This window comes from Fragaria vesca, linkage group LG5 (genome assembly GCF_000184155.1).
Source record: "Fragaria vesca subsp. vesca linkage group LG5, FraVesHawaii_1.0, whole genome shotgun sequence".
Lineage (NCBI taxonomy): Eukaryota > Viridiplantae > Streptophyta > Magnoliopsida > Rosales > Rosaceae > Fragaria > Fragaria vesca.
The window spans coordinates 5,746,259-5,759,758 of record NC_020495.1 but is presented as its reverse complement, the minus strand read 5'-3'; the positions used below and the strand labels follow the sequence as shown (position 1 = coordinate 5,759,758).

At 37.9% G+C, this 13,500-nt stretch overlaps 2 protein-coding genes across 2 annotated transcripts; one reads left to right on the top strand and one right to left on the bottom strand.

Annotated features, from left to right (window-relative positions):
* Positions 1–1,527: 1,527 nt before the first annotated feature.
* On the bottom strand, positions 1,528–6,818 carry LOC101312633 (C2 and GRAM domain-containing protein At5g50170-like). The gene is made up of 9 exons (XM_004299094.1): positions 6,461–6,818; positions 4,312–5,521; positions 4,033–4,211; positions 3,675–3,958; positions 3,347–3,463; positions 2,741–3,003; positions 2,467–2,641; positions 2,013–2,285; positions 1,528–1,925 (listed from the first exon to the last, which is right to left on the bottom strand). Exons 1-9 carry the CDS (start codon positions 6,816–6,818, stop codon positions 1,710–1,712), a joined length of 3,075 nt encoding a protein of 1,024 aa, XP_004299142.1. The 3' UTR covers positions 1,528–1,709.
* A 1,199-nt stretch (positions 6,819–8,017) lies between these two features.
* Positions 8,018–9,832, top strand: LOC101312347. Its single transcript, XM_004299093.1, has 2 exons — positions 8,018–8,259; positions 9,494–9,832. Exons 1-2 carry the CDS (start codon positions 8,116–8,118, stop codon positions 9,647–9,649), a joined length of 300 nt encoding a protein of 99 aa, XP_004299141.1. The 5' UTR covers positions 8,018–8,115; the 3' UTR covers positions 9,650–9,832.
* Positions 9,833–13,500: the final 3,668 nt, after the last annotated feature.

Below are 13,500 nucleotides of genomic sequence, written 5' to 3'. Positions count from 1 at the left end.
ATTATTTAGTTGTTTCTTCAATCAATGATAGTCACACATTTTGTGAGGCATGTTATACCATATGATATATTAGAATTTTCTCATAAATAAGTATGATTTGGATAATGTCAGTTGATACTCTCCATAAAAATCTTTTTCGAATGTTAAGCAATTTCTTATCGGTGTAGAGGAGAGCTTTTGGCCATAGTTAGGGAAAAATAATAAAAGAACTACAGTTCCCTTTCAAGTTTTAACAACTCTACAATTTATTCAAGTCCAAAGAAACTGTAGACACTTTTGGACACACAAAAGTACATTATATTTGAAAACATACGCAATCGAGGAACTTATTACATAAATAATATTTCAAGAACAAAAAAAATTAGACCGAAGACATTCGTCTTAACCTTTGTGGTAGAATCAAATGCTAAACACTCACGTACAAATGAAGCGTCCAGTTGATCGACAGTCAATAAGTTCTTTGGAACAAGCTGCAAATTTGTCATGAAGCCGAGCAATAGCTCAAGAAAAATGACTAACGGTGAAAAATGACCCAATTGATAGAACTAAACAAAAGTATGATATTTATTTTTTTCTTTTAGAGTGAAAGACCTATATATAATGTCAATATTTTATTCTAAAAATAAGACAACGCACGCGTGAGCGCGGCCTTTTCACACTCGTATAACGCCTATGCGCGTGCATGAATGCTAGTTATACATTTAAATAATCAATCATTGTTCCTCTTTTATTTATTTTTTGAGAATAATTATCAATTTATATTTAGTTTGTTACGTCGGCTCCTTCTAGAAGTTGTAGTAACTGCCTTACAACCACGTGTGAGCATAAGGCTCGCGGACCCGATTTGGGCTCGGGTCCCACTATAAAAAAAGAAACGGGTTCCGAAAGCCAAAAAAATTCACTCATAGTTGCACTGTGGCACAACATCTATTTCACCTATTATGCAGGTTTCCTTGCTGTGTTAATCATGCTTGCCTTCTATTTTTTGAAAGCACTGTTTGTCTACTTCACTACAGCTGAGATGGTATACAGCCTGAACTGGATGTTGTTTATACTATGGTGCTCACATTTGGGGAATTTTTCTCTAGACCCTATGAATTTAACCGGTTTCAGTTATGCAAAAAGGAGGTATGTTATGCCTGATCATGATTAGTTTCCTCCACTATCTCAACACATCAATTGCTTATGTAGAAATTTCGATTATCCAATTTTGTAAAGAATTAATATTACTAGCAACTATATCGTTATCTTTCAGTGTTCTAACATTCAATTTCATCATCCATGACTGGCAAATATATTGACCCATCAATATTTATCTTGTGAAGGTATTCACATATAGTTTATGAGTTATGTGGTAGAGATCCACAGTTCATAAATTGTGTGAATGTTATCAGCAACAACATGACAAAGTGAAGCACTTGTTAACATGACAAAGGGAAGCACTTGTTTGTGATTTTGCGTAGTTGCAGTACGAGATTTTATGGAAGAAGGCACTGAGAATTTCAATTCCAAACAAAACTGATGGGTACTGAGTGAATGACATCCAGACTTGAAACACTTTATTTTCTTTTGTAAGTAAGAATTGGGACAAAAGAATTAATAAAATTGATCTTATTACATATCATCTGTGATTCTGTATAATAAAATCTTGAAAGATAAAACAGAATTTTCGTTTAGCCATGTCCTATGTTAACTTCAGCACTAAACAATTATCTAAGGCCAATGTCCTGTTGAGGTGTCAAGAGAATCTCCCTCTGTCCCAATTCAAATATATCCTTCATTCTATGAGCAAACTTCTCAGTTATGTTGTGTTTGATCCTTTCCAGAAACATTGTGCTTTTGAGCCAGGTGACCCTGACATAGACAATGCATTTACATGCATTATGAGCAAGGCCAGATTTCTCAATCCGGTACCTTAACTGCACCTGCATAAAGAAATAGAATCTATATCACTTGAGTGGTAGCAAAAAGCCGAAAACAAAAAGCTCGTGTTTTGGAAATGAGACACATACTCGAAAACGATCGCCAAATGGAACACCCTGCAGGGCCATGACTTCATCAATGATCCAGCCCTCACCATTTGCAATTGGAGACTTCCGTTGTCTGCATGCCACCTCTCCCCCAAAAATGGAAACATTGCGGTTGAATCTGTAAGACAAACGTCGCTCAAAAACATCCGGTTTTATAGATTCCCATGCAGTCGTTGCATAGTTAAGACAACCTGATTTCCCCATAATTTTGTGCTCCAGCTCTCCTCCATTGAACATTTCCATCAAAGATTTTGTCTGCACAATTTTCCAAGAGGGTCTCAGCAGTAGTAAAAAGTAAAAACATCTCTCTCTCTATATGATGAAAAACTCAGAGCTCCAGTCCTAAATTCTCACATAAAAGGAAGACAAACCCTACAGAAGCCTATCGTTAAGGTGTACCTAACCAAGAAAAGAAGGAAAAGGAACCACAACTCACATTCACAGGTATTTCTGCAGTATAAACCTTAGACATCTTTGTATCTTCAAGATCGAGTATGTATTCAGTATCTTCAACCATCTTGGACCTTTCTTCATAATCATCCTGATCTTCTACAATTTGTGCTTTCTGATCTGGACTTAGTGCTCTTGTTCTCCACAAGCCTACTATCGTCCTGCCAGGAAAAGAATGGTCCTCAAATGCATATATGTATATATACTATCACATAAACAAAAGCATCTCTATTTCAGATGTGGAATCCAATTATCACTACCTGCTTGCTGAACTGAATGACAAAAATGATTGGAAATAAAATCTAAGCCGGCCTTCTTCATCTTGGCACTTCGCTCCATGCCTTGCATCAACACCTCGATCCTTTTTCAGTACAATAACCAGCAAAGGGCTTCCCATAGATGATAGGGAGGGGGGATGCTCTTGGATATCTTCAATATCCTCCCAAAGAAAGAAAAATTTTGTTTTGTGTCCAAACAAGTTTGCATAAAATCCAACTATTCTTGCAGATAGAAAAAGTCGTCCCTGCATCAGAAAGTCATCATGGTAAGGATATTAAGTTATTAACTCAATGCAGATACACAAACACCATAGTTTTCATCTTTTGCCACCTATCACACTGTACGTAGCTATGTGGTTACTCTTCATGTAACTTACACACCCTAATCCACCGTAGTCAACATATTGGAATAGTTAATTATCTGCTACATATTGGACACATCTTATATACTTTGGGAACACTCATTTCAATCTACTTTGTGAGTCAAATACCAGCCGAGTCTAAGACATTTTACGATTGTAAATTCATTTTTTCAGCCTTCTCCTTTTTCAAGTAATGGAATAATATCGTTAATAAGAATGTTGTTACCTGCACTAGCATTTTCCTTTTCAGTGCACATGTAAAATCACTGACGAGAAATTCTTCTGGTGGTAACCCAAACAATTTCTGAAATGTAGAATTCCTATGAGGCGATCGGAGATCCAACTGTCAAGAATCAAGCAAGGTATTGATCACTATCAATGGTAGACACTCGGTTCAATTTAGGTTCAAGAGAAGAATTTCAAACACAGCACCAGAAAGGAAATACAACAATATGACCAATGTATGGGAAACTCAAGTACGTGAAATTTCTGGACTATTATGGATTAACTCAAGAAAACTAAAGAATGAAAAAAAGGTGTTACAAAGTCCGTACCTTCTTTCCAACCTCCTTTTCCATTTTGGTCATATATTCCTTGATTGTTTCAAGTCCTTTGGTATTATCCAGAAAGATTCTTAAGTGCAGCTTTGATTGAGAAGACTGAGCAAGCTTTCCCTCAAGGGGGACCCACATGTCCGCGAGTTCAGTAGCGGAGTGTTTCAGAAAATTGATCTCCGCATGCCCGAGTGACATAGCTTGGTCAAAAGGGCCATCAAAATCAAAAACTTCCACGTCTAGAACTGATGGAGGTTCTTCCATAGCATCGAACTCAAGTATATCTGCATAATTTTCCAAGATTCGTAAGTGACAATGTGGGCGAAAATATATTGATGACAGAAGAAAATGTCCTTACCATTCCATTGAGGATCAGTAGTTTGAAGCCTGACAGAGCTTGTTCTTGTTTTACCATTGCTGGTGAAAACCACATAGGGATCAGAGAACCCTGATGAATTCAAAGAGGCTAAGTTTGTCCCCTCAATCAAGGCAACAGTGAGAACCCATCCATCACCTTGGGATTTGACTCCATGATCACTTCCTGTTTGATTATTGGACAATTTGCAGAAGTAAGATCAAGTGACTGAACTTTCAACTTAAACAGTTTCTTAAGAGTATGGGACATAATATAATGTACTTGCCTTGTTGCAACCTGGCTTGTACAAAGTGGTGAGCCATATTATAAATGCGCTCCAATTGCAGGACTAGAATTCCACATGTTATAAACTCTCCAATACTGTCTGGCAAATCGACTCCATGAAATTCTAGGCCTTGGAGTTTACTTGGTTCACAAAGTAAAATGTGCACCAGTATATATAAAACCATACAAATAGTGGAAACAACTGTCATATTCCAGAAGTACTCTTTCGCCAGTTCCCAATCTGATTGGTGTCCTGCCTGCATACTTGCCAGGATATGATCCTTGTCAGATAAATCTGTAGAATCCAGCACTTTAAACTTCTGAGCCATCAAGCTGGAGAACTGCTCGAAACTGTCCATAAGTCCCTGTCGAACTCCTCCTTCAATCATGCCTTTCATCAATGTGCTATGGAGAAAGTTAACTACCCAGGATACCACAAGGCGGGACGACTCTTCCCCTGAAGGTAGGTCTGGTCCAGGCGATATCTTGTAAAGCAATTCAACCTTGAATGAACTTCCATATGGAACTTCGGGTGTACAAACACTCGCCAATACAGCAAATTCCCTTCCGTTTGCTATGAGATATGTTTGCTCCTCTGTGGCTTTAACAGCTTTCACCAACTTCGTTGCAGCATTTATGTAGGTAACGACTCGTGTTAAACACGACAACTCTCCTGATTTCCACGTCCAAGGCCCCTCACGTAAATCTGTTGTCCCCTGACGTTCTGCTAAATCTCTCCTAAACTGTGAATTTGGGCTAAAGAGAAATGCATTAAGATCATTTGGTGAAACAACATAAGCCCGATCAATAAGAATTCCCCCTTGAAGATTCTCTGGCATTCTTTGTTTGCTCTCTCTTGACTGCATCATTTCAAGAGATTCTTCAAAGCTAAAACCAGAATGCTGTTCCTCCATGCAATCTTCATAGTCAGATACTGAACTAGACAGCTCTGAAGAATCATCAGTTCTTGAACCTTCCTCATTCTTATGAAGAAGCCTGTCCATACGTCTCCTAAGAGCCTTCATCAATTGTTTTCCTCCTAGTGTTTTTCCACGTGGAGATTTGGAGCATAAGACACAATTAGATGATACAAATGGACTGTCAGTCTCTTTAGGCTCCTCAGTTATATTTGAGTGCGAACAAGGGAGGTCATTAGCAGCAACATTGTGGCCTTTTTCATGCAAAGAAAGAGTGAGAAGAACCTTTCCTGTACATACAGGGAAAAGATTCCATATTGGTAATCAATATAAAAGATCTGCTCTGATGCTAAAACTCTGAAATCGACAATAATACACCACATGAATGACTGAATAGAGAACTTCATTTCACAAACCCATAGGCTCAAGAGGAAGAAAATGCAGTGAAGTTGGCATACATAAGGTAATTTCTTACAGATTTCCCTACTTATCTATAACCTGGAAACTACCACTATCAACTCAGATAACAATTATAAGAGAGAGTATAGTTTATAGTCTACCACTATCAACTCCAGAAAGCTAATGTGCACGAAAGAGTAAAGTGTGACTGATTTCGCTGGAAACAGCTTGATTTTACATCTCCCATGGAGGTTCCCTAGAAATGAACAAACTAGATTGGTGACATTATGTAGGAAAACACTGTGTTTTAAGCTAGTGCCTTATCCTAATTGAAATGAGGATTACAAGGGAATCCTGAAGCTTACATAATGTCCTCCATTCCTCCCCACTGAAATGTACATGTAACGTAATTTATTTCCTTAATATGTGAGTCTAGAAATTCAAAACTAGGGAATGAATAGTCATCACCAAAACAAGAAGTTATATAAGAAAAGAGATCATCTGTTCTAACAAAAGCTATGAGATTAACAATCCACTGAACAACTCCACCGCATATTTCATGGAATCTTCAAATGTGCTATATAACTGAGTCTGTAAGTTGTTAATAAAATTGAAACTCGTATTGGAAAAAGGACCAAACTTCTCATCAAGTTCATAGCAATTCCTTGTTATTGATGAGGTGTACATTTAAGAACTAACACATCCATGAGTGGATTAATAAAAGATGGAATGTAGTAGCATCAATGTCAATCCCAGTACTTAATCACCCACAGTATAAACATACAAAGCTAACATTCCTAACAAGTAATAAGCAGACAAAGAGGACTAACCACAATCTATATTGATGAACTTCCCGGACTTGAGCCTTTCAAGAGAATACCATGCCGGCGGTAAGGTACTATTATTCTCAGCAGCAACAGACCCCACCGGAATCCGAACCCGACCGACTAACTCCACCCCATTAAACAGACCATTGCAGTCATCATCCTGGTGAAAAACAGACACAAGTAGCTCTTCATTCATTTCATACACACTGAATACAAACTCTTCATTCCAAGCCAGGTTGTTGTTGGTGTTCCTCAGAATCCTAGTCTTGGACTTGTGCTTCCCAACCTGAACCTCCACAAAGCAGGACGAGTCCTTAACAGCTAAGTCATGAGCTTCCATCACATACACGTAAAGCCTCATGATAGAAAGAAGAGCTAGCTAGGTTGAGTGCCGGTAATAAAAAATAGAGTTCGGTTTGAGTGCGTTTAAAAGCTGGAGAGTGTTGTTGTTGTTGGTGAAGGCGGTGGAGTTTAATGAGGGTGGTAAAGTGTGACATGGAAGCCATGGGAAAACGTGGAAGCAAGAGAGGCAGGACACGAAGGAAGTGAGACGTAAATATGGAATGAAGGTCAAGGGGATGAAACGGTTTGCCTTATCAAGCTGGAAATTGGGTTTTTCATTCCCCGTGATGATGCTAGTGCTTTTACTTCTTTAGGCTTTTGAGAAAGAAGGGAATCAGACTGAAGTAGAATATAGAAAGAGATGGGGGAGGAATCAAAGGCCTTTGTTTTAGTTCAAGATCACTGTCTGATTTGTCTAGATTGTGTTGGAATTGAAGGCTAGCTGCACATGCCCAAACGCAACTAATCTAATATGGATAAGTATTAAGTACGGTTTTACAATTCAAATTTCTTTCTTTAATTTGAATTGACACTCACCACTCCCCAATGAGGTTATTCATTTGTAAACAAGATAATCAAAATTCTGTGAGGTTCACTATGGCCATGACCATAGTCATGACCCATGACAAGTGAGTTCAATGATATACACAATGAGGCTAATAATGGATGTTTCTTCATATCAATATAGATCATAGTTTTATAACTTTATTATTCGTCATATGTGTTCTTGAAAATATTCACGATTATAATTTCTTACTCAATAATTGTGAATAATGTGAACCAAATTGTATGTTTTTCTAACTCGTTGAGATTGGTCTAGTAAATGTCAGACTTCAAGAAGAACGGGCGTTTTTAAGATGTTTTTATTAGTAAATGGTAAATAAGAGGTCTTGGGTACAAACCGTAACTTATGAAAAACATCTTTTGCTAAATCCGGATGATACATGGTTTTTCCAAATAATAGAAGAAAATAAGAAGTCTCATTAGAACCCCAATGTGTAAAAAACATGTTTTAGAGATAGCTCACTAAATTACTCCCGTTTCAAAATGATACATCACTCGCCCACCATTTTATATACTAAGAACAAACCACATGTTCTTTGTAACAGTGTGTGACCATCTAAATCATTCGATAAAATTTAAGATCTAGCTTTATTTTTATCAATTCAGAAAATTAGAAAATATTAAATGATGAAATATAAGAACAAAAAAGAGTCGACGAAGGAGTCAGAAACCCAAGTTACCCAACTAGTCACACTAACAACAGACCCAATTGTGGGACGAGCAGGTCTCTCTCCGGCCACCGTCCGGCGACAATGTTACAATTTCCGGGTTTCATGAAACAGTACCCATGGTCGACCAGGACAATTCCGACGTCGTTTCTGCTGCCGTCTCAATGGCCCCAACCCCACAGCGAAGAGCTCCTCCTCGCCATGGAGGAAGCCGATTACGACGAAAAGGTACTCTCTCAAATCCCAATTTCACCACTTTCTTCATTTCCTTATCCAAATTTGATACCATCTATTCGAAATTTCACCTAATTGTTTGAGCAATTTGAGGTTTTGAAGCCTAAGAATGAAAAGAGGAACCTAATTTGAAGTGGAACAGTACTTAAGTACTTCATATTGTTTGGTATTTGTTCCAATCATGACTAAAGTATGAGCTTTTATTCTGTTCATGAATTGAAATATCTGAAAGTTTTCAGCTTTTTGTTAGATATGCTTGAGAAGCTTTTAAAGTATAGTTTTTGCTCATTTTTGTGGTGCACCTTGTTGAAGATCCTTATTGGTTATCAAAAAGGAGAGGTTTGGATCCATAAGTTTAACTTGCGAGTGTAGAATTCTTAAGTTAGAAGGATGGACACTACTCTTGCATGAATTCTTAACTTGTGAGTGTAAACATTTGGTCCATTGACTATGAATTCTTGACGTATAGATCTATATCCTTAGGAGCTCATGGTTTTAGGATTTGCACTGAATTGGAGTTGGATTTCTGTATGACTGGCCTTGGAAATTCATAGAAAGGGGAATTTCAGTGTGAGTTAGGGCCTCGAAGATGGGGGTTTCAAGAATGTTACTTGCAAAAGGGAATTTCACAGTTTTGAGTTGTCGAAAGTCAAAAGTCGAAACTCAGCATCTGTGGACACCTAGGAAAGCCTCAAAGAAGAGTATATATTTTCAAATAGTTGATGGCTTAGGCTATCAGTAGGATACCTTGATGGCTTAGGCTATCAGTTCCGTGATGTCAGCTGGGGTTCTCACAGTCACCCTGGTTGTCAAAAAGAACAACAAGTTTGATGTTCTGCAGGTAGAATGGTGAGTTCGAAATAGTAAACTGCAAGTGCATCAGGATGATAAGTAGCTTTGTATAGTTTGAGACGTAGGGGTAGCTAAAAATTCATATGAACATGATCTTTGTACGTAATATAAGCATTGCATTATCGAGGTACACTTTGAAGGAAGATTGTAATGTTTGAATCGAGTAAAAGCCAGAATGCCACACAACAGAATAGCTGGAAAACAATTCAGGAAAAACACTTTCTTTTTTTTTGGCACATTATGGCATTAGTGTTTGTTTTCAAGTGTCATGGAAATATAGTCTTAGGAAAATAGGAATTACTGCATTTTGTTCTGCACTTATTTCTGTTCTCCTTTTAAGTTAGCTGTTTGTATTCATTTTGAACAATTTTTGCAGTGTAATGAAATCCGAAAGAGCCACAGCCACCGGATTATGATTGGGAAACCAACTGTTGATGTTGATAAGGAAGACTATGATAATGATGCTGACGATGACGACGTGGACAATGCAGAGGATTCTGAGGGCGAAGAGTTTGAGCAGGAAACTGGTTGAACATGCCAAACCCCCATCTTCTGTTTTTGGTTGGACAATTATAAACCTTCTCATGATATGGCATTGAATTATGAATGCGTTTGTTCCATGCTCTTTTTCTGGATAGTGTGTGTTCCATATTCTCTTAAACATATATGAAAATAAACTCCAAGGAATTATTTAATTTGCTTGAGTTTCAAGTTATAGCTAATGTTTGAATGGAGTACAAGCCAGCTATCACATTCACCATAGCAACAGCTTGGCCTCACGATCGACTCTGGCAGTACTATATCTGTAATCTGTGTATGTGTGAAGGAAGAATTTGCTTACACATCTCAATATCTCATGGTAAGTAGCTAATATATGCAGCCAAAACATCTATTCCAAATGTTTTTCATACTCCGAGTATATTTATTGACAGAATCAGAACAATGAACAATTGAACATGGCTTGTTCTCGTTATCATCACAAGAAATTTTTTCTAAAAAAAAAATAACAAAATAAAAAGGATGAACTTGCCGTAAACGGCTAAACCCTAGGAGAAAGAATGGTTCAGGCGAACAGAATGGGTTCCATGTAAGTTACCGAACCTCTCATGAAATTCCTAACTTGATCCTTATCCAATCTCCAAATGCTGCCTCGATCATCAGTTTCCCGGATATAGGTGGTGGTGTTGTAAATTATCATGTCTGCAAATTCCTTGGCTTCATGTACTACAACTACCGAGTCACTAGGCCTGGGGATGATAGCCAATGCCCTATTTCCCAAGCTTTCTATAGGAGTCAATTGATTCCTAATATCTTTTCTCAAAGGATCAAGATGGTAGACACGCCAATAATAAGAAGTCTGTGATCTTTTAAGGTTAAAATTACGAGTTGCTAATAAGAGTTCACCATTAGACTGGAACAGATGAACGTCATCACAACTCACCTCCTCCTCCAGTTGTAAGGAGGAGTGCATCCACTTTACGACCCTTGAATCTTTCTTTGCAATGCAAAACATACCCATAAGACTCGTAAATGTTGTTTTACACAGATGTTGGAAGACACAATACAAAGTTCCATCCATATAGGTGGACGTGGAGCACCATGATTGACGACCGACATGTTCCAGATATATCATATGACTAGTCCACTTTTTGTTTCTGGTTCTGGGATTACATGTGACTAATCTGGAATATTGTCCTGTGCTGATGATAGCGATGACACAATCAGAGTTTCTTGCAGCCAGAGATGGATGAGTGCAATTGACCATGAACTTATGGACATCTTCACACACGCCCAAAAATAAACAAGGTAGTTCGATAATCTTGTTATGAAAAGGATTACAGAAAAGGAACTCTACCTTGGTATTTCGAGAGGAGCAACGAACGTATTTCGAGAGAAGCAACCAACCATTTTTTGAGGTACAAATTGGTAAGCCATGCTTGTCGCCGCTCCTGATGAATTTTCTCAATTCGGGGCTGATTTTGAGTTCGTGAGAGCAATTCTTTTTCGACGACCAGAAATCACAAAGCCCAAATCTCCCTGCATATTCATCAAAACTTAATAGCCATGGCATACTTGAAAACTGTAGGCGTTGAAGAATAGCTGCTGCATGGTGCCAAGTCTTGCATACTTGAGCAAAGTGTATAAGATCAATAAGATCATGATTTGCGAGACACTCAGCAACTAGGGTTAAGATATCGATCGATGAAAGAACCTCAGACATTGAAATTGAATTGTTGTCATGATTTTGACCACTTCTAATTGACAATGCCATAGCTAGAACTTTGGATGGAACCTGCGTTTTTATTTGGTTTTGATATGAAGGGAAAAGGATATTGTACGTGAACTTGTATATCTCACATATATGATCTCGATTCTCACGAAATGTCAACCGTGGGATGGAACTTCCAGGCTAGGTTTAGTTTTAGTTGATAAGTAATTTTGTCTTTATTTATAGAGGATCAAGGTAGCAATAAGAAATCCTTGTACAATATAGGATAACTTTCTCCTATTTCCCTCCCGAGTATATAGTGCAATTGGGATCCGGCTCCTCTAAAGTGAGCAAGTCATAAAGTTCGTGAAGTTCATAAAATCTTAAGCCTCTATATAATCTAAAGGCTCAAAACTATCCAACATCAATAAGTAGAATATTTCTAATTTCTTGTACAATATAGGATAACTTTCTCCTATTTCCCTCCCGAGTATATAGTGCAATTGTAGCCTGAGTTCCAAACCTATCTTATTACTAATGTTCTTGTTATTCTTTCTGATCACATACTATATATCACTTTGCTAGCTCTTCATTTTGTCATATAATACAAGTTATACAACATCTAACAAACAATCACTTAGTTCATGAACTATGGATAGCATGATTTATGAAGATAAATTCCGAAGTATATAAGTTTTCTTGGATTTCAAAATAGCTAATGACTGGATCGAGTACAAGCCAGCTACCCACACTCACCATAGCAACACTTCTAAGTCTCAAGAGTTTGGACAAACGCCTACAATTAATACTATATATGTGTGTGTCTGTGCACCGTGTAGGAAGATTTTACTTGCATCTCAAGGCTAGCAGCAGCTAATGTAGCCAAACGATCGCAAGTAGCTCATACTCGGAGTATCTTCATTAACAGAGTCAGAACAATGAACATATCTCGTTTTCTCGTTTAGCATCACAAATAACTCTAACTAAAACAAAATCTAAAGAAAAACAAAGAGCACACCTTACACCCTAGGAAAGAAAATGGTTCAGGAAAACTACAAAATGGGTTCAATATAAGTTACTGAATGTCTCATGAAATCCCATTCATGATACTTATCCTTTCTCCAAATGCTGCCTCGATCATCATCAATTTGCCGAGTATAGGTGATGTTGCAGTCAATAATCATGTCTGCAAATTCCTTAGCTTCATGAACTACAACTACCTTGTCACGGCTAAACTGGCTAGGCCAGGTGCTGATTGCCAGTGCCCTATTTCCCAAGCTTTCGATTGAAGTCCATTGTTTCCTGCTATCGTTTCTCAATGGATCAAACTGGTAGACGCGCCAACCCCAACCAACGAGGCTCATAAGACAACGAGTTGCTAATAGCAGTACTTCTCCATTAAACTCGAACAGTTCAAAGAAATCACACCACTGCTCCTCCAGTTGTATTAAGGAGAAGTGCACCCTCGGCGCCACCCCTGAATCTATATTTGCAATGCCAAACATGCCCATCTTTGTTGTTTTATCCTTATATCGGAAGTAACAGTACAAAGTTCCATCCATATAGGTGGAGCGCCATGTATTAGGATCAAGACCGACATCTTCGACTGATATTATATGACTAGTCCACTCTTTGTTTCTGGCTCTGGGATTGCATGTAACAACTCGGTAATTTTCTCCTGATCTGCTGCTGATGATAGCGACGACACAATCAGAGTTTCTTCCGGCCAGAGATGGATGAGTGGAATTGATCATGGACTTGTCTACTTTTTCACCCACGGCCAAATATAAACAAGGTAGTTCGATAATCTTGTTAAGAACAGGATTACAGAAAAGAAACTCAACCTTAGTCTGATGTGAAAGATTATTATGGACTTTAACAATATTATGTGACTTTTAGTTCAAGCAATTGATTAAGCCTAATCTAAGTATTACGAGTTGTATAAGGAATGTAATATTGATGATATGTAAATAATATATAGTTTAGATATTGAATAAGGAATCCATAATATCTTCTGATATGATTCTCGTAATCTTTGGCAAATCTTATAGATCAACTAGGAATCTTTAATGGGCAAGGCACTAGTTGATCACTATAAATACATGAGCATAAGTCCCTGATCTCATCATAAGACGCATTCAGTCCCTATCCCATCTAAGGAGCACATTGTGAGA